Consider the following 22,111-nt stretch of genomic DNA (forward strand, 5'->3'; position numbering starts at 1 on the left):
GAGTGGGTGTGCATGCCACGTGAGATTTGGCTTCTGAATATGTGCAGAAAGTGAAATCTCACATGAATACACTCGCGTGCATGAGATTTCACCAAAAGTTTCTTTGCTTTCGTGCATTCACAGAAGCAAAAAACCACCGAAAATCAGTGCAATCTCTCACACGTGAGATTTCATTTCTTGTGCATGCGCAGAAGCCAAATCTCACGCAAACGCATGCATTCACCTGCTGGTCAGATGGAGTTGCACGCGCAGCTCCATTTTCCCTACCAAAAATGCTATAAAGGTGGCTTGTACCCTGGGGTCGGCTACCATTCCCAACCCTACGGGAATGAGCTGGGTGCATATACCCCAACCCCTGCGCATCCTCGCACTCTGCATGCACGCATCCCCCATGCGGGATTCAGCATCTGCACATGCACAGAAGCCTAATCTCGCACGAGGATGAGATTTCCGGGTTTTTTCCACTTCTGTGCATGCCCAGAAGTGAAACTGCCCCCGGAAATAGCCTAAAAAAGGGTAAGTGGCCACTTGCCACTGCCGTTCGCCCTGCTCGCCACCATTTGTTCCCACACCCATGCGCCTGTCACAGTGGCTCCCTGCTGCCTTTTGCCCTGCTTGCCCCCAGCGCCTCTTGCGGCAGTGGCTGCCTACAGCTGTCGGCCGCATTTTGCCCTGCTTGACCTGGTACCTCTCACCGCAGCGGCTGCCTGCAGCCACTGGCTGCCTTTTGCCCTGCCCGCATGCGCGAAAGCAAAAAAGCCAGTAATTTTTTACTGGAATTGCTCTGGCTAGTCGTGCACGCGCGTGCATGAGCAGCTGGAACTGGAATGGGCCTACGTGCTCCACTTTCCCCAGCTGAACGACCATTCCGGGTATTCTGGCTGGAGCCCACCCCTGCTTGGTAGGATCCCAATACTGGTAATAGCAGAAGACAGAAGTCCTTATCTCCAATTCTGCTTCCGTCTTCTCTCTTCTCCCTATATGGGAGAACTGATCAAAGGAGGGAATGGCCTTCTAAGGCATGTAAACAAATGGTTAGGGAGCACTTAGCTCAGTGATGGCGAATCTTTTTTTCCTCGGGTGCCAAAAGAGTGTGCGTGTGCACTATCGTGCATGCATGAGTGCCCACACCCATAATTCAATGCCTGGGGAGGGCGAAAATAGCTTCCCACACATCCTGGAGGCCCCTGGAGGTCAGAAATGGTGGGCCCAATAGGCTCGTGGTTCGCCCTCTCCAGGCTCCAAATGCTTCCCTGGAACTGGGGAAGAGTAAAAATGCCCTTCCCCACCCCCCTGAAGGCTCTCTGGAAGTCAAAAACGCCCTCATGGAGACTGTGCAAGACAAAAATCAGCTGGCTGGCACACACATGCACATTGGAGCTGAGTTAGGGCAATGGCTGACGTGCCAGCTGATATGGCTCCGCGTGCCACCTGTTGCACTGGTGCCATAGGTTTGCCATCACTGAACTAGCTAGACAGATTATGGATATTAATTTGGAGCCTTTTTTACTTTTTGGGAAATCCTGGAATACAAGTGTCATATCAGAGGCCTGGAGAGGTGCAAGCATTATCCATAATTATAATCTTCCTAGGAAAAAAATTTAAAAGCTCCTTCTCCCAATAGATTGTCTTGTCTCTTTCAAATATTATTTTCTCATTCCTTTTAAAACCCAAGTTTCTATTATAGGCTGACTAAATATGAGAAGAAAATGGATTTTTTTTAAAAAAAAACACACTATATGAAGCAGTGTGGAATTTTACCTGAATCTTTCACATTTCAGACATTCTAATATAAATTTCAATTATTTCAGAAAATGAAATGATCAACCAATGTTTACCGGTAGCAACTGAAGCTGTTGGCTCTATTATTTTAATTTTCAACTTGTGAGTTCTTAGCAACTTTCAAATCAAAGGAAGTTTATGGCCACGAACAATCATAATTTTTTTTTTGCAGCTGTCTATTAGCTGGACCTTCTTCAGCTTTCTAGCTATATATTAGCTTTATTTCTTTTAATAACTTAATGTATATTAAAATGGAAAGGGAGCACAGTTGTGCAACATAGTTCAGGCGCTGGGTTGACAATGTGCAAACCTGCATTCATAGCTCAAGTGCTCCCATCATTTGCTTCAGCTCCTGCCTACTACCAGTAGATAAACAGATAATACTTCAATGAGCTCATTAATGGGAACATGAAAGGTACCCCCAACTGGGCATTTCTGGGACAACCATGATGTCACTGTCTAATCCTTTTACCATGGAAGTACAGTGATCCCTCGATTTTCGCGGGTTCAAACTTCGCGAAACGGCTATACCACGGTTTTTCAAAAAATATTAATTAAAAAATACTCCGCGGTTTTTTTTTCTATACCACGGTTTTTCCCACCCGATGACGTCATACGTCGTCACCAAGAGTCACTTCTCTCTCTCTTTCTCTTTCTTTCCTGTCATTCTCTGCTTCAATCATTTTCTCATTTCTCTTTTTTTCTCCCCTTTTTTCTATCATTTCTCTCTCTCTCTCTACCTTCCACTCTCCCCCCTCTTGCTCTCTCTCTCTCTCTTTCTCCCTCTCTCTCCCTCTCTGTGAGAACGACTGCCCCGCCTCTCCTGCAGCCCCCTCGCTGATAGCTGGGACCAAAGCCCTCTCAGCTAAGGGACTGTGAGAGGGGCGGGGTGGGCATTCTCAAAGCGCTCAGAGCTGCTAGCGGCCGAATGAGGAGGATGAGAAGCCGTAGCCGCCAGCGCTGCTGCAGGAGGACCCATGTCCCAAGAAAGCCATTGAGAGGGACGAATCGGGCGGGCGGGGGGTAGCGGCGAGGGGGCCGGAGGCGCTGGGGGGTGGGCAACCGACATTCAAAACAATCTTTGCCGGTCTCCGCACTTTCGTCACTCCCCACCCCCAACTTCAAGCCCGGCTCCTTGCGCTGCCTTGAAAAAGGGTGCGTGGGGGTAGTTTTTGGCTGTCCATAGCCAAAAATGGTGTTTTTACTTCCACACCGCTACTTCGCGGAAATTCGACTTTCGCGGGCGGTCTTGGAACGCAACCCCCGCGAAAATCGAGGGAACACTGTATAGTATAGTATTAGAATACGAAATTATGTGATTTGGAAAGAAACATAGAAATCTTCAGAATAGGGTCAATGTATTAAGGTTAATATATTCAATATACCATTTTTAAGATATCTGTACAATTAGCACAGGGATTATATTCCATTCCATTCCATTCCATTCTTAAACAGATACTGCATTTTACCCCATATCCAAATATTTGGATTGGGCTACTTCAACTCATTTGTCTGACCTCAATGATGATGATTCAGCAACTTGGACTACCTCTTGTCCCTTAATGGCTTCACAATAAACTTTTAAAATAAGAAATAACATATACTGTATAATCATACAGAAATGTTTCTATACCTAGTGCATCCTGCAGATACTTCTGTCCCACCAACTTGAGATATTCCTCAATGGATTTGGTGGCAAGTGTATTTTCTCTGAAGATCAACTCATCATGTTCCCCACAGCGATCCACTTCAGACATCACCAGATCAGTCAAGAAGTCCTGAAAGGAAAAAAAAAAGATGGGAAAAAAGATGATGTATATAATAGTAGTGATATCCTATGGACAGAGGTTGGATAGAATATGCTAGATAGATACAATGACTGACCCAGCAAAAAAAGTAAACATGCTGAAAGAGAGACAGTACCGCCTATTAGACAATCCAAAGTATTTAGAGACTGTTAGATACTTTCAATTGAATTATTTGCCTCAAATATTCTTTTTTGATAAGCGAGATGCAGATATAGTTCACTTAGGTCTCATACATAAAGTCCACTCAGTCCAGCTGAACCACTTTCTATTTGTGAAGAACATCTCCTTCAATGAAGCCTCCAACTTGGAGCTAGCCTGCTGCTGAGCAAAAAATGAACAAAAAAACAGTGCTTTCTGGTGAAAAACAGAACAAGCCTAGAAAACTTTCTAGGAAGAACCTGAAAAACATTGGTGGTCAGCGGGGTTCCAATTAGTCTGCTGTTGGAGTGACCCCTCCCATCTAGCCACAAGGCTCTATCTATCTATCTATCTATCTATCTATCTATCTATCTATCTATCTATCTATCTATCTATCTATCTATCTATCTATCTATCTATCTATCTATTGGATTTGTATGCCGCCCCTCTCCGGAGACTCGGGGCGGCTAACAGCAACAATAAAACAGCATATAATAATAATCCAATACTAAAAACAGTTAAAAGCCCATTATTATAAAAACCAAACATACATACACAGACATACCATGCATAAAATTGTAAAGGCCTAGGGGGAAAGAGTATCTCAATTCCCCCATGCCTGGCAGCAGAGGTGGGTTTTAAGCAGCTTACGAAAGGCAAGGAGGGTAGGGGCAATTCTAATCTCTGGGGGGAGTTGGTTCCAGAGGGCCAGGGCTGCCACAAAGAAGGCTCTTCCTCTGGGTCCCGCCAAGCGACATTGTTTAGTTGACGGGACCCGGAGAAGATCCACTCTCTGGGACCTAACTGGTCGCTGGGATTCGTGCAGCAGAAGGCGGTCCCTGAGATAATCTGGTCTGGTGCCATGAAGGGCTTTATAGGTCATAGCCAATACTTGGAATTGTGACCGGAAACTGATCGGCAACCAATGCAGACTGCGGAGTGTTGGTGTAACATGGGCATATTTTGGAAAGCCCATGATTGCTATCACAGCTGTATTCTGCACGATCTGAAGTTTCCGAACACTTTTTAAAGGTAGTCCCATGTAGAGAGCATTACAGTAGTCGAGCCTCGAGGTGATGAGGGCATGAGTGACTGTGAGCAGTGACTCCCGGTCCAAGTAGGGTCGCAACTGGTGCACCAGGCGAACCTGGGCGAACGCCCCCCCTCGCCACAGTTGAAAGATGTTTCTCTAATGTGAGCTGTGGATCGAGGAGGATGCCCAAGTTGCGAACCCTCTCTGAGTGGGTCAATGATTCTCCCCCCAGGGTAATGGACAGACAGATGGAATTGTCCTTGGGAGGCAAGACCCACAGCCACTCTGTCTTGTCTGGGTTGAGTTTGAGTTTGTTGACACCCATCCAGGCCCCAACAGCCTCCAGGCACCGGCACATCATTTCCACTGCTTCATTGACTGGACATTTGCAGGCATTTTTGCTTTGATTGCTAGAAGGGATAGAGCCTTGGCCAATAGCCATGACAGATAAGATCTAACTAAACACCTCTTCTTAGTCCTAGTTTCTTTTTAGTCCTACTTTGGAATGCCTTCAGAGAAGAAGGATTAAGTCACATAGGAGACAATATGCTACAGGATAGAATCTGATTGTGAAAACTGATGGGCTTTACTTGCTATCAGCTGCAGTGTATGCAATAATTAAGGCCCTGCAGAGGAAAGGTCATGAGACAAATTTCATTAGAGGACAGGAAAAAGTTTGTTTGTTTTATTAGTGAGAACATACCAAAAACAAAGTTAAAAGAATTAAAAAGATGATAATGTACAACACAGCAATTAGCAGACTTCGATCCTATGTACCAATACATGCCCACACCCTTGCCCATTATGCATTCAATTACCAAATTGATCAGCAACACATAAAAGCAAGCATCTCTTCAGGGGTGATTTTACTCTCTGAGGATGTTAGAAGGAGATAATGAAAGCTAAGTGAATACATTTCTTTAAAGTTCCAGAGATCATGATGTCTTGTCATTTCTTCTATAACTACCCCTGGAACTGGCATTTTAATGACAATTCACAATGTGTGTTTGTGAGTGTGTGTGTATTTAAGGGAGACAACTGCAAGAATCCCCGTTATGTCTGCATGGAGAAACAATTTTTAAAAACATGATTGTGTTACAACAGAAGATCTGTGCCTACTTTTTCTATCTTTGTAAACTCAGAGTGACTCACATTGGTGAGTCGGATAGCACTCTGAATTTGCTATCTGTGCTTTATGCCTGCTTCGCTCTTTTAACAATTTGTTGACAACAACATCCATCTGATGAAGTGGACAAGGCCATTGGAGCTGTGAGTTCTGCCACCAGTTTACTTGATCCGTGCACCTCTTGGTTGGTTTTGGCCAGCAGAGGTGACACGGAGCTAGGTCCAGGAGATTGTCAACGCTTCTCTGAGGCGGGGAGGGGTCCTTTCCAGCTACCTACAATGAGGCACTCATGCACCCCCCTCCTCAAGAAGCCTTCCCTGGACGCAGCCGTACTTAACAACTATCGGCCAGTCTCCAACCTTCCCTTTATAGGGAAGGTTGTCGAGAAGGTGATGTGACTCCAGCTCCTACGGTCCTTGGAAGAAGCCGATTATCTAGGCCCTCAGCAGTCAGGGTTCAGGCCCGGCTACAGCACGGAAACTGCTTTGGTCGCGCTGATGGATGATCTCTGGCGGGCCCAGGACAGGGGTTTATCCTCTGTCCTGGTGCTTCTTGACCTTTCAGCGGCTTTCGATACCATCGACCATGATATCCTCCTGCGCCGGCTGGAGGGGCTGGGGGTGCGAGGCACTGTTCTTCAGTGGTTCTCCTCCTACCTCTCCGGTCGGTCGCAGTCGGTGTTAGTGGGGGGGTCACAGGTTGATCTCTAGGTCTCTCCGTTGTGGAGTGCCTCAGGGATCGGTCCTCTCCCCCCTTCTATTCAATATCTACATGAAACCGCTGGATGAGATCATCCAGGAGCATGCAGTGAGTTATCATCAGTATGCTGATGATACCCAATTATACATCTCCACCCTATGTCCAGTCAATGAAATAGTGGAAGTGATGTGCCGGTGCCTGGAGGCTGTTTGGGTCTGGAGGGCTGTCAACAGGCTCAACCCTGACAAGACAGAGTGGCTGTGGGTTTTGCCTCCCAAGGACAATTCTATCTGTCCGTTCATTACCTGGGGAGGGGATTATTGACCCCCTCAGAGAGGGTTCGCAACTTGGGCATCCTTCTCGATCCACAGCTAACATTAGAACACCATCTTTCAGCTGTGGCGAGGAGGGCGTTTGCCCAAGTCCGCCTGGTGCACCAGTTGCAGCCCTATTTGGGCAGTCTCTGCTCACAGTCACTCATGCCCTCATCACCTTGAGGTTCAACTACTGCAATGCTCTCTACATGGGGCTGCCTTTGAAGAGTGTTCGGAAACTTCAGATTGTGCAGAATGCGGCCGCGAGAGCAATCATGGGCTTTTCTAGATATGCCCATGTCTCGTCAACACTCCGCGGCCTGCACTGGCTGCCGATGAGTTTCCGGTCACAATTCAATGAGCTGGTAATGACCTATAAAGCCCTGCATGGCATCAGTCCAGAATACCTACGAGACCGCCTTCTGCCGCACAAATCCTAACGGCCGATTAGGTCTGGGTCCCGTCGACTAAACAATGTCGTCTGGTGGGACCTAGGGGAAGAGCCTTTTCTGTGGCGGCCCCGGCCCTCTGGAATCAACTCCCCCCGGAGTTTGGAACTGCCCCTACCTCCTTGCCTTCCGCAAAAAGTTGAAGACACATCTGTGCCCCGAGTCTTCGGAGAGGGGCGGCATACAAATCCAAATAATAAATAATAAATAAATAAATAAGGGTGGGGGGATTAACCCCCCCCTGGTTTGTTTGACCTCTGTATCATGATTAGTTGGACTGAATGTGTATGACTGTGTAGTTGATGATTGCTATGACAATGTATTTTTAAATTAGTTTTTTAACTTTTTAATATTGTATTTGTATTTGTACTGTATTATTGCTATGTTGTGAGCCGCCCCGAGTCCTCGGAGAGGGACGGCATACAAATCTAATATATTATTATTACTATTACTATTACTATTACTATTACTATTACTACTACTACTACTACTACTACTACTATTATTATTATTATTATTATTATTATTATTATTATTATTATTATTATTATAGGAATTGTGAGTAATTAGCAAAGACAGTCTTTTCTATTCTGAAAAAGTAGCCTGCAGGATTGTGGAAGTTGAATAACAAAATAATTGCTGAATTGTCCATTTAAACTTGATCAACCGACAGCCAGTTTTTCTCTGTCTCTGGAAGGAACAGAAACCTTGTATTCCAAGAGGTCACTATTCCTACCCACACTTCTCAGCCCCCCACATGGCATTCCAGAATTTGTCGTGATGGTGTAAAGCCAGGGCACAGAGGCTATAGAATATATGTTGCGTGCCAGACAATATGGCTCCACATAGCACTTCGGGCACACGTGGCATAGGTTCACCACCATCACAGGCCTAGAATAATCTTTATACACTGATCTTAATAGTTTTCTCTTTTAAAGTAAAAGTTGGTTCACTTTCAAGAGTGTTGTCCAATTTTCAGCTTTCCCCAAGTGGTACCCCTGAAGCTTAAGGTACAGTGATACAAAGGAAAACATGTAAGCCTGGAATACAGTGATCCCTCAAGTATCGCGAGGGTTACGTTCCAAGACCCCTCGCGATACTCAATTTTTCGCAATGTAGTGGTGCGGAAGTAAAAACACCATCTGCGCATGCGCGCCCCTTTTTCCATGGCCGTGCATGTGCAGATGGTGTTTTTACTTCCGCACCTCGGAAGACCCAGGGAAGGTTCCTTCCGCCGCCCAGCAGCTGAGGAGCCGCCTGCCTGCCCGCCTGCCCGCCGCTTGTCCGCCCGCCGCTTGTCCGCCCGCCGCTTGTCCGCCCGCCGCTTTTCCGCCCGCCGCTTTTCCGCCCGCCGCTTTTCCGCCCGCCGCTTCTCCGCCGCTTTTCCGCCCACCGCTTGTCCGCTGCTTGTCCGCCCGCCGCTTGTCAGCTGCTGGGCGGCCGAAGGAACCTTCCCTGGGTGCCGCCCGCCGCTCGAGAGCAAGAGGGGGAGAGATAGAGAAAGAGAGAGAAGGAAAGAAAGAGATGAGAGAGGGAGGAAGAGAGTGTGAGAGAGGAAGAAGCAAGATAGAGAAAGAGAGACAGAAAGAAAGATGAGAAAGGAAGGGAGTGATGTCATCGGGTGGAAAAATCGCGATATAGCGTTTCGCAAAGAAACTCGAGGGATCACTGTATATAACTTCCATATAAGCAGAGAACATTAAGCATTAATTCAAGAAACACACATTTTCCACTATATTTTCCTTCTCATTTATTTCTCTTTTGCTTCTTGGGCTTAAACATGGCCATATCAATCTATCCTGAAGGCACCAACTGCAATCTAGAACAGGGTAAACTTGAGATACTTTTTTTTGGGGGGGGGGGGGGGGTTATAATTTTTTTTAAAAATTCTTCAGTTTAAGATAAAACATATATAAATAAAAACACAATACCAATATCTAACTATACACATATACAAAATTTTCATATCATTTATATTCTTAAAGGAGCTTCTTTACTTTCTATTTTCATTTCAACTCCCAAAACTTCATCCCTAATTAACAAATAAAAATATTTAAACAACCACAAAAGAACAAATGCATCTTCAATATCTTACATTCCATGAATCCCATATTCTACTTGGAGATCCATACTGCCCCCAAATCTCCCTGCCTTTCATAAACTTTTAAAGACCCACCTCTGCTGGCAGGCTTGGAGCCATTGAAATTTTAACCCCTGGACCCACCCAATGGATGAATGAATGTGTGATGGATGATGGGTGAATGTGTTGTTAACTTTAATTCTGGGGATTTTAATATGTAGTGTTATTTAGATTTCTACATGCTGTGAGTCACCCTATGTCCCAGGAGAAGGGCAGCATAGAAACCAGGTAGGTAGGTAGGTAGGTAGGTAGGTAGGTAGGTAGGTAGGTAGATAGATAGATAGATAGATAGATAGATAGATAGATAGATAGATAGATAGATAGATATTCTTACCTTTGCTCTGCCAGTGCTCTGAAGAATGTGCACCATAGCACAGGCCATCTCCTCTTTGTTTCGGACACTTATGGCTGGTTCTAAAACAGAGCATAATTCAGTGTAATTGTTGGTTACAAATTCAGCAAACTCTTTATATTTTTCCATAGGAAGGACGATGATGGTCTGGTACCGTGACTTGATCCGGATGGATGGTACACCGGACTTTCCCTTACTGACCGTGGGAGTGCTGATGGTGTACCACTTTTCCACAAACTGTCGACCAGTTACAGTTGCTATGGGAATGCTGATCAGGCCAATATAATTATTCTTATAGTTTTTCTTTTTCTTTTCAGTGTCTTTGTAGATGTGGACTGTAATGTGATAGGTGGCCGGAAGTCCAGAAAACTCAAACTGTTCACCCCAGAAAATATTGTCAGCTTTTGATTTGCTGGTAGTTCGGGCGACTAATATTTCATCCAGGCATATTTCACAGAAATACTTCTTCTTAGGAGCCAGACCTTTGGCTTCAATGATCCAAAGATGCAACATATTCTCATCTCGACGGCAATTATCCTGGAGACAAAAACACTTGGTTTATTTATCACGAAGAATGTTTATTCTATGTAGTTCTTATCTTTCATAGTTATGATTATATTTTTAAATCTTGACTTTCTATTTATCTTCTTTTCAAGATGGCTTATGAGATATTAAATACATTTCTGAATTCTCCTTTAAGGAAAACTCCAAATTCAACATACATTGCTGCACGTCTGATCATGAATAGATTCCTAGCCTCTTGAAAAATCATAGCTGAATACAATATAATAGGGGTCTCCAAATATGGCAACTTTAAGACTTGTGACAGAATTCTGAGAGTTAAAGTTCACAAGTCTTAAAGTTGCCACGTTTGGGGACCTCTGCAATAGAGCATGACAATCAACTGAATGATTAAAACAACATTAAACTAGGGGTACACCTATGCTGTGAACCTTCTTTTCAAGATGGAACACAATACTATACCTAGAAGTATAGACCCACAGTCATAATGTCACTACCATCTATGACTTTGCTGGATTATGTTTATTTTTTCAGGCAGCAATCACTTATAAAGGATTATACTGTTACTGATAAAGAAGAAAAGGAAATAATATAACCGAGAATTTAGAAAGTTCATTTGGGTCGGTGGAGAATATTTTGGAGATATTGGGAAGCCATCATCCTTCTTGGCAACTGGGTGCCTCTTCCAGAATGACTTCACCTAGCACCATGTATATTAGGAGGGTAATCTTCCTATTTTTTAAAAAAATAAAATCTCCTAATGGTCAGAAATGGCAGGATGGTAATCAAAATAATTTGGAGAACTAATGGTTGCTTGACCATTAGAGCCATGGTGGCACAGTGGTTAGAGTGCAGTACTGCAGGTTACTTCTGCTGATCACCAGCTGTCAGCAGTTTGGCCGATCGAATCTCACCAGGCTCAAGGTTGACTCAGCCTTCCAACCTTCTGAGGTGGATAAAATGAGGATCCAGATTGTTGGGGGAAATATATGCTCACTCTATAAACCACTTAGAGAGGGCTGTAAAGCACTGTGAAGTGGTATATAAGTCTAAATACTATTGCTATTGTTACGGACAAATATTTGAGGCAAAATAGAACTATCCTAGGTGAGACAATTCAGTACAAAGGAGTACTCTTCTCCCCCCCCCCAATTTATAAAGAAACAAGTTCTGAAACATATTAAAACCATTCACATTAACAAATATTGGGAAATTCCATGAAGTTAAACAAGGTCACCACTCCGCTGTATCTCTCCTATTATAAATCATGTATAAGAGTAATGAAAGTAGAGTGCTCCCAAGGCCATTTGGGTGAAAATGTTTGACATTAATATATTGAATTTTGAAATTGGGAACAATGGCCAGAAATTAGGAACAGTTTCATAATGTGATAGATTCTAAATTTGCACTGACAAAAACCTACACGTCAGTATTTATAGCATTGATCCCACTTCTCAATCATTTCACCAAAGTATTTCAAACATTGTGATGTGATTAACATTGTGATTAACAATGTGACATATTTATAGGTTAAAGGTGTAATCTATCATACGTTTTGATCAACAAAGTCTAAAAGGAGTTTATTAAGCAGTTTTCTTTCTGAGGCAGCTAATTTGATGCCACAAATCTACTTAGAAGGCTATACTTGTTTGGGGAAGCAACTGGCTATCCCCCGCTATTAATCATGATTCATTTTCCAATGGATGCTTTTCTTAGGTTGTATTTTACACTATACCTTGTTAGGCTGGAGAGATCTCCGTATGTTCTCCATCCAAATGTCTCTTTCAGAAGCAGAATTGCAACCGAAGCATTTAGTACAAGTGGAACAAGATATCTAGAACATATTGCAGAAAGTCAAGTTAAGCTTACAGCCAGATTGTAATTGCATGAAAGGAAACAGCAGAGATATCTTAATACTTTATAACATAGTAACTTAATGAGAAAATTTAAGCAGAATACAAATACATTTATTATGTTAACATACTGAGATATTACACAGCTCCAAGTGTCAGAAATATTATGATTTCATTTTAAGTCTATTAATTCTGGCTGAAATGTTCACCAAATCCCCCCAACTTGAACAATTTTCAAAATGAAAATTTAGCCTATAATTTTCATTAAATTAATAAATTTACATATGCAATAATAAATGGTATTGAGGAACATTTTAAATACTTTAACTGATTTTTATAATTTATAGTAATGTTAGTCACAAACCAAAAATTTTCTAAGCAATAGTTTTATCATTATTGCAAAATCATTCTTCATTTCTATTTTCCAATTTGAAGCTAAATCTAATAAGGCTGTAAAGTGCTGTAGATTTAAAAGAGGAAAAAAGTACTGTGACTCCACATGAGCCCTCATGTAACAACGATTTCTTAAATCAATTACTATGCGTCTCTCCAGGGAGTCTGTAGATATAACAGGAAGGATAGATTGAAGTATTACCGAAAGAAGATAGGCACATGCCCACATGTGCTCTAAAGCACTTTTTGTCTTTTGAATCCAAAGTGGTACACAGCTATAAAATGTTATATTTGCTTATATGGAAAACAATGAAAATAAGAATAATGAACAAGTTTAAAAATAAAATATACATACCATAGGTTTGCATTATGCTTAATATTTTACTTTAATTAACACTCCCCCTAATAAGATTTAGGTGTTGGCGAACATTTTCAGCATTAGTGACAAAACAGGAGCACATGTGCACATGGAAAAGTAGCCGCCCGGTGTTCATGTGTGAGCCAGGAAGATAATCTTCTAGTTTCCTTGTGCGTGTGTGTGCTGGCTTTCTGATTTCTAGCATGTGAAGACCAGCTAGCCAGTGTGCATGCACATGCTGAAAACTGGAAGAGTGGGAAGGGGTGGCAGGAGGCACCGGAATTGTCAGTGGTGGGGAAGGGATGAGTCCCATGTGCGGGGATCCTCTGCTGGTTCCACCTGGCCTTTTGGTGGTCCTTGTGCCTTCCTGCACATCAGGGAGGCCCCCTGGTCCCCACCAGGGTGGTGGGACATCCCCACTGATGAGCCAGCTCCGCAGCCCCAGACAGGGAAAGTTCAATGGGGAATGCCACCTCCCCCTGCTCGAAAGCCAGAGCACCTTCCTGGCCTCAGGGGGAAGGGGCACCAGCATTCCCGGGGCTTGTGTAGGTGGGGGCAGTAGTAGGAGAGCTTTGCCCCAACTCTGCTCGAGATGAAGAGCCCTGCCAGCCCACCACCAAGAACAAGCCAGAGCATCCCCCCTCCTGCCACTTCTGCCAAGGGAGCACAACCGCTTCCCAGCTGGTGTGTCTCTTACCCCGATGCCAGACAGATGTTTCTCTGCACAAACTCATCTCCTGCGCAGCCTGCAAATGCAGAAGAGAAGCCACGACAGCCACAGGGCAAGGGTCAGAAACAACCATCTGGCCTCTGCATCCGCTCTCCCAGCAATAAACTGGGCCTTCATCGGTGTCTCCATGCATGAGCAGCTGCACTCTGCTCCTGACCTTCTAGGGCAGCTTGCCTCCCCTACGGTGGCTCTTCCTCCTCCTCCTGGCTGCTCCAACCTCCTGGCCAGAAGCAGCAGCGCGAGAACTGCCACCCACCCTCATCCCGGGCAGCAGTAGCGGGTGGGGTGGCACAGGCCCAGCCAGCAAATGCTGCCCGGCTGCTCCTGAGCTGGCCATGTGCTCTGGACCACATATACACCGGATTCCAGTTTCCAGGGCTCCCGCATGTGAGAAGACCATCTGACCAGTGCACCAGAACCTCCAAAAGCAATGTGTGACAGCCCGTGTGGTTGGAGAGATGGGTCTGTTTGTCATTTCTGGCACATATGCCATAGGTTCGCCATCACAGATAGGTTATTCTTAGCAAGACTGTTTAAATTATTAATTAATTACTTTTAAATGCTGTTTTGTTCTTTTCAAGAGAGCCATTTCCCATGAAAGATAAATCTAAGTTTGTCATCTAACTCATTGTATTTAAATTATAAAAATTAAAGTTTTTGCAGTATTGTACTGAATATAATATAAAAGTAAACTGTAATTTTACTTGCTTCCCCAAAAGGGTCACATTTGCTAGGCAATTTCCATCACAACCAGGAAAATATCTTTGACTTTCTGTCAAGGTGTACAGCAATTTAAAAATTTACTTTTGACCATTTTTCACAGCTATGATTATTGCAGCATCCCCATGCAGCACCCCCAAAATTTCAAATGCTTGGTAACTGGTTCATTTTTATGACCCTTGCCGTGCCCCAAGGTCATTTGATCACCTTTTGCAACCTACTAACAAGCAAAGTCAATAGGTAAGCCAGATTCACTTAACAACCAAGTTACTAACTTATCAACTGCAGTGATTCACTTCAGGACTATGTCAAGAAAAGTTGTAAAATGGAGCAAAACTCACTTAGCAAGTGTCTAATTAAACAATAGAAATTTTTGATTCAAATGTATTTGTGCACATGTATGTAGTTTTCATATTAAATCAATTACATTAGGGTTTAACTCAATATACACTGCTCAAAAAAATAAAGGGAACACTTAAACAACAGAATATAACTTCAAGTAAATCAAATTTCTGTGAAATCAAACTATCCACTTAGGAAGCAACACCAATTGACAATCAATTTTACATGCTATTGTGCAAATGGAATAGTTGTGCAAATGAAATATTAAATGAGAATATTTCATTCATTCAGATCTAGGATGTGTTATTTAACTTTCCCTTTATTTTTTTGAACAGTATATATTTCAATACAGGGATGGACTACTGGGGGTTTGTAGGGTTTTGGGAGAACATCTAGCTAAGTTTCTGTGCAATTCAGGAAAACCCCAAATCCACTCCTGGCTGGTTCTGCACACCCTGCCCCTCCCCAGAAACCTCACACAGCCCGCTTTGGATGGAGGTATCTGCAGGGTACACGTGGAAGCTCAGTGAGGGTGAAAAAAGGACCTACGTCTGGCCTCCAGAGGGCCTCCGAACCCTGGGGAAGTCATTTTTGTCATCCTGAAGGCTCAAGGAAAGCCTCAGGAGCCCAGGGAGCAATGGTGGGTTGCTCCCAGTTTGGACCGATTCTTAGAACTGGTAGCAGTGGTGGCGGGAGGCTGTGCCCACCACCTGGGATGCTTCTGCCCATGTGCACAAACTGATAGCAAAATTATTTACAATCCACCACTGCTGGGGAGGGAAAAAATGCCATCCCACTATGGTGCATGAGGTCAACTAGGCCATACCAACCCAACAACTGGGCAGAGAATCCCTTGCTAAATTTTTGAACCCCACCCATGTTTCAATACATCCCAGATTCAATTCAATAATCTAAATGGGAAATTTATTAGTTCAATTTTCCCATTAGGAATACCAAAGGAGAAAGAAATTTTTTTTTTGACTAAATGTATTAAGGAAATTAGTTGAAAAGCTTTTGAATATACAGTGGTACCTCGGTTTTCGAACGCTTCCTTTCTTGTACATTTCGGATACCGAACAAAATTTTCTGCAAAAATTTGCTTCAGTATCCGAACAAAAATTCGGATACTGAACAGAAAATTTTGTTTTCTATCCGAAATGTAAGATCTGAGGGACGAGGTGAGAGGGAATGGGAGTCGGAACGCCCCTCCTGGCCGCCCTCTTAATAGCCTTCCAGTCTCTTATCTTGTAACTTCTCCACGCAGCAGGAAGGGTAGGGCTGGCTACAATACCGGCAGCTTCGTGGGGGCTACTTTCCTCAGCGTTCAGTCGGTTACCTACAAGCAGCTGCACCAATTTTTTTTCCCCCGGCGGTGGCGGCTCCGTCGGCTTCCCTTCGAGGAGCAACAGCAGCGTCAGGAACGTCACGTGAAGGGAAGCCGCCGGAGCCGCCACGGGGAAAGAAAAAGTTGGTGCAACTGCCTGGAGGTAACCAACTGAACCGCGCAACATTCCCGACGCTGCTGCACCAACTTTTTCTTTCCCCGTGGCGGCTCCAGCGGCTTCCCTTCACGTGACGTTCCTGACGCTGCTGTTGCTCCTCGAAGGGAAGCCTACGGAGCCGCCACCGCCGGGGAAAAAAAATTGGTGCAGCTGCTTTTAGGTAACCGACTGAACGCTGAGGAAAGTAGCCCCCACGAAGCTGCCGGTATTGTAGCCAGCCCTACCCTTCCTGCTGCGTGGAGAAGTTACAAGATAGAGACTGGAAGGCTATTAAGAGGGCGGCCAGGAGGGGCGTTCCGACTCCCATTCCCTCTCATCCCGTTCCCTGAGATCTTTATCCCATAGGGAATAGAGGAAATACTGTAGATTTAATTGGTTCCCAGTAAGTCAATAGGCTGGGAACCAATTAAATACATTTCCATTATTTCCTATGGGATAAATTAATTCGGTTCTCGACCAAATCGGTTCTCAACCACAGTTCTAGAACGGATTATGGTCGAGAACCGAGGTACCACTGTATTAAACCAAAGCCAATTATTCCCAATTTTCGGCCCAGAAAAACTGTAATTTTGAAAGATATTGAAAGCAGTCATTGATGCATACATCAAAATAATCATTTTCCTCTCACTTTTTTAAAATGGCAAATATCTCAGAGAAATCATTGAATCACCCAAGTGCCCTCTTTCTATTTAAAACATTTCAATATTTCATTTGGAAACAAAGCTTCCCAAGACCAGATGATCTCCTAAAATGCTGGCCATTTATTCTTCATTATTCGGTTTTTGAATCTGTGATGGTGATGTTACAGCATAAAAGGCATTAAGGAAAGGTAACAAGCATCTGGGCAGAGGACAAAAATATTAAGCTGTGCTTCAGCTGCGTTCAATAATTTTGGGGGAAGGAAAAGGGACAGTGAATGCAGCAGATTAGCTCATCTGTTGTATGTTGCAAATGCTGTTGGACAAACACCTGTTAAATTTTGCAAGCATGCACCAGTAAAGACTGTAAAAAGCAATCATAAATCAAGGCAAGCAAACTAGAAGACCCCTAATCATTACCGATATAATCAAAACATGCAAATTAATTCCTTATGTGATGCTGCATTACTACCATGGTCCTTAGAGATAAAAATGATGCACAACTGTGGCACAACTCTCCATCAATTGACAATGAATGGCCCAATAAGAAATTTCCTAATTCCTTTTTGTTTCTCTTAGTCATTCACTGCCATGTTTTCTTAAGATTGAAAAGAGTGTTCCTTTCTGTCCAATCACTGATATCAGTTATTTTATGTATATGAAGATAATATGATCATCAGATAATCCACAACCTTCTCATGTTAAATCTAAAGAAACAAAATTTGTTAACAGTTCTAAAACTGAAAAAATAAAAAGACCAAGAAGATCAAACACTATTTATCAGTCTTCCACTATATTTTTCTTTCTTGGAATAAAATGAATACTTTTGTTATGCATTTACCTCAAAGCAGAAGTCTCGTCCAATTATACTGCTATGAAGTGGCATGACAAAGACTTTGTCATCACTTCCAAGATTCAAAGTCTCAATAGGACCTCCTGGACTCAGCAAAGATTCATGGGAAAATGATTGTTTCAGCTTTGACAAGCCAGTGGCCCTGAATAGAGAAAGCAGAAGATGGAAATAAAACACCAAGAAAAAAGGAGGGGATTTAATAAAATTTAAATTTAAAAGCATCTTTTTGTCTCATTCCAAATATTGGTTGGGAATCCCTAACAAATGACTGTCAAGATTTAACAAACGCAGGAACATAAAATAATTCTGCTTTTAGAATTTTGTATTCTGAATTACTGATGAATGATTCAAATGTTTTTCTAAATATTTCATAGAATCCAAAATCCTATTAGTAACTTCCCAAGGCTGTATATTTTTTATTCACTACAAATGAAAATGTTACATTTATAGAGCTGTGCAGTTTCTCTTCCTTCCCCTCCCTATCTAGTAGATTCCTCTAAAAAATATAATGCAAAGGGTGCTCTGAAAATTAAACAGGGGGGGGGAGTTTGTGGATGAGTTGTTTGTATCAATCTTGCTTATTTTTTGAAGGAGCTTAGAGCAGTGTTTCCCAACCTTGGCAACTTGAAGATATCTGGACTTCAACTCCCAGAATTCGCTGGCTGGGGAATTCTGGGAGTTGAAGTCCAAATATCTTCAAGTTGCCAAGGCTGGGAAACACTGCCTTAGAGAAACAGACATATTTTTTGTATTTCATGTTAGAAAAAATCCCCCAAAGCAGGAGTGACGGAATGAATAATGGGATCAAAGTAATGCAATAAGTCAATCAAAGAATTGAACCAGCTTCCAAGCACAATATTATCTTCTATGGTCACTATTAATATTCCCTTTTCCGAAAATACAAGTGGGATACAAACAATGACAGATTTATTACACTTATACTAAAATGATTCACAATCTATGGGGAGTGGGTGGTTGCTTTTTGCTTTGTTTTGAAATAGCACAGGAAGATAGATAATCTTAGTAATTGTATTCAGGCATTAAATTAATTTGGCATTCTCTACTTGGATGTATTCCTGATCAGCCTTCTTCCTACCCGAAGGGATTTCAATAACACTGATTTCCAAGAGACAAGCTAAGTGAAAAATCTTTTTACAGCACATAAGCTCTGAATTATATCTAAGAGGCCATCCTTAAAAAAACCGCTGACAGTTGGGATGACACAAAAACAACAGAATTTCCTGCTTCTCATGTCACATTAAGAATATAGGAGAACTAGTGGCAAACCAGTTCCAAAATATTGCCAAGAAAACTGCAAGGACTTGTCCATGTAGTTACCAGGAATCTATGCTGACTCATAAGCACCACTGCCGCCACAATAGACACAACTTTTGGGATTACTAGGAGCCATATCTGTGGCTTTTCTGACTTCAGCAGGCTATGATCCCTTTTTTTGATATAGAAGTTCATTTGTAGTTTTGATTGCACTTTACGTATGATCCACTAGCAGCATTTTAGCATTTAGACTTATATACCGTTTCACAGTGCTTCACAGCCTTCTCTAAGCGGTTTAGAGAGAGTAGGCATATTGACCCAACAATCTGGGTCCTCATTTTACTGACCTTGGAAGGATGGAAAGCTGAGTCAACCTTGAGCCTACTGACATTCGATCTGCCAAACTGCTGGCAGCAAAAGTAGCTGGCGGTACTATACTCTAACCACTGCACCCCCGAGGGTCTATAACTGGATGTGAGCCTTGTGATTGGTATTCCTTATGCCCCGTTATTGCTAGAATGAAATTCTTTTTACTGGTAATGGCCACAGTGAAGCATCAGCTGCTATTTCAGTAAGGTTGTGTCCAAAGGTTTCCATTTAACTAGGATTCATTAAAGCTAATCATAACAATAGGAATTTGTAGATTTATGAAGTTTGCTTGTTTTTGGAATGCTTATCCTGATTCTGGGATAATCATTCTGCATTGCTTGTATTTGAAGTCATCAGAGAGGAAGGATTGCAAGAGAATAAACAGGCACATAATAGGGAATACCCATTGAAAGTAATGTGCTGGCACTGTTGTCTCGTGTCCTTTAGCTCTCAGCACTGAGTGTGCAAGGCAAACAACTGGAATAGCACATTCCTTTCAATGTGTATTTGCCATGATGTGCCTTCTTACTCTCTTGCAATCCATTCCTCTTTGATTTCTCCACTCGATAAGGGAAAAGGAGGATGAACCAAACACAAGACTGATTGCCTAAATTGACTGCTTGCTTACACAATATCTCTGGTTTTTGAGAGAGAAAAATGGAGCTGGCACAGAACAAAATGTACTGACTGATATAATAATAAGCACAGGGTTGAGAGAGAGATTCTGTGAAGGTTGTAAAAGCATGACTTAGTCACAAAGTTGTCTTTTCAGCAATGTTATACAGTAACTTTGAATGATTCATTGCACACGTAAGTTGACAAGTGACGTCTACCTGTTTTGAGAATAGATAATACAAGTAGTCCTTAACTTGCAAGCAGAATTCTGGAAGCAGAATTCATGTTGTGATTGTTATGAAGCCCAATTTTGTTATATTTTTTTGTCATAGTTAAGTGAATTAGTGCAGTTGTTAAGTGAATCAGATAGTTGCTTAGCAAAACCAATTTCCTTCCCCCATTGATTTTGCTCAGTGAAAGGCTCCTGGGAAAGTCACAAATAGTGATCACCTGATCCTGAAATGCTCCAACCATTGTAAATACAGTGTTCCCTCGATTTTCGCGGGTTCGAACTTCGCGAATAGCCTATACCACGGTTTTTCAAAAAATATTAATAAAAAAATACTTCGCAGGGTTTTTTCTATACCACGGTTTTTCCCTGCCCGATGACATCATACATTATCGTCAAACTAATATTTTTTGCAAATAAATAACAAAAAAAATAATTATTGTTAATAAATAATTATGTTTATAAATATCAGGATTATTAAGTGTCTTATTCAATGGTGAATACCAGTAATAATGGTGAGTAAATTGTTGTTAAGGGAATGGGAAATGGTAATTTAGGGGTTTAAAGTGTTAAGGGATGGCTTGTGATACTGTCCATAGCCAAAAATGGTGTACTGTATTTACTTCCACATCTCTACTTCGCGGAAATTCGACTTTCGCGGGCGGTCTCAGAACGCATCCCCCGCGAAAATCGAGGAAACACTGTATATAGCAGTTGCCAAGTACCCAGACTGTGATCATGTGACCACAGTGATGCTACACAGGTTGTAAATGTGAGGGGCTGGTGGTAAGTCAATTTTTTCAATGCCATTGTAACTGAAACACAGGATTATTTTAACTTTCTTAATCACCTGCAAAAAGAATAAAACAATGCAGCAGACAAGAATAAAAGAAGAAACATGTGTCCAATTCAATATAATTTAAGTGGTTGTTATATGAATGGTTGCAAGTTGAAGACTACCAGAGTCTGGTTATAAAGGAAGTAAAGATTTGCACACTTCAAATAGAGCATTTCTACACATTGAAGCAGTTATTTGATTTTGGAGGACCATAACAAAAGGATGTGAATGATTAATGAACTGATTCCATAGGTCCAAAATACTTATTCTAAATCATGGGCATAGTGCTATTATCAAATAGATTCCTATAAACAAAGTCTTACACAATATTCCAATTTGAATATCCAAAAGAATATTCAAGTATCTAAAAGTTCCTAACTGTATATCCTGATTATTAGAAAATGTTGAAAAGTAGAGGGAAAGCGACTCTCCTCCGTGGAGTAGACTTCTCAGTGAGAGCCTTACGTAACACCAATGAGGTATGATTATATTAGTAGAGATGATCACTTGAGCAGTGGTTGGATCTGCAACCTCAGGCAAGCTCACTAGGAACTTAAAAAAAACACCTCGTAGATTTTTGAAGTAGAATTAAACAGGTTATTTTCCACCCAATGATATTATTGTTGCAATAGAAAAGCAGCATATTAACGACATTACTATTTAAAAACGGAAACTCCAGATATTAGTTATCTTTTTTTGCATACTTTCCCTTTCTGGCTGTTAATAACTCAACAATTACAAAAGCTTTTTGACATAATTTGATGTCTATTTTAAAAAACTTAAATGCACTGCATTTAACTTTATAAAAAACGTATTCATGCAATCTTTTGACACCAAATTTAAAAATAAGTAGTTATTTCTTTATCATTTCTCCTTTATTTTGGAGTTAAAATTGTTCTCAAATTAAATTTTTATAGTTTGGATTAGAAGTAATTGGTACCCCTCTTCTAACTAACCGGTCTTAGCTTACAAAAAGAAGGAAGACAAATTGTGCATTGTCAACCTATTTCCCCCTCTCTTCTATCCCAACCAC

At 42.1% G+C, this 22,111-nt stretch overlaps 1 protein-coding gene across 6 annotated transcripts in view; it reads right to left on the bottom strand.

Annotated features, from left to right (window-relative positions):
- RASAL2 (RAS protein activator like 2) overlaps nt 1-22,111 on the bottom strand; it is a 271,051-nt gene that overhangs the window by 43,779 nt on the left and 205,161 nt on the right. For all 6 annotated transcript variants that reach the window (XR_011558627.1, XM_070746687.1, XM_070746688.1 and 3 more), the window contains 4 exons: nt 17,741-17,894; nt 12,099-12,197; nt 9,824-10,378; nt 3,416-3,560 (listed from right to left, as the gene is read on the bottom strand). Coding sequence is in view for 5 of the 6 variants with exons in the window: in XM_070746687.1 (XP_070602788.1) it covers nt 3,416-3,560; nt 9,824-10,378; nt 12,099-12,197; nt 17,741-17,894 (953 nt within the window). In the remaining variant the exon portion in view is untranslated. The remainder of the gene's footprint in view (nt 1-3,415; nt 3,561-9,823; nt 10,379-12,098; nt 12,198-17,740; nt 17,895-22,111) is intronic.

Source organism: Erythrolamprus reginae, chromosome 3, assembly GCF_031021105.1.
Source record: "Erythrolamprus reginae isolate rEryReg1 chromosome 3, rEryReg1.hap1, whole genome shotgun sequence".
Taxonomy (NCBI): Eukaryota; Metazoa; Chordata; class Lepidosauria; order Squamata; family Dipsadidae; genus Erythrolamprus; species Erythrolamprus reginae.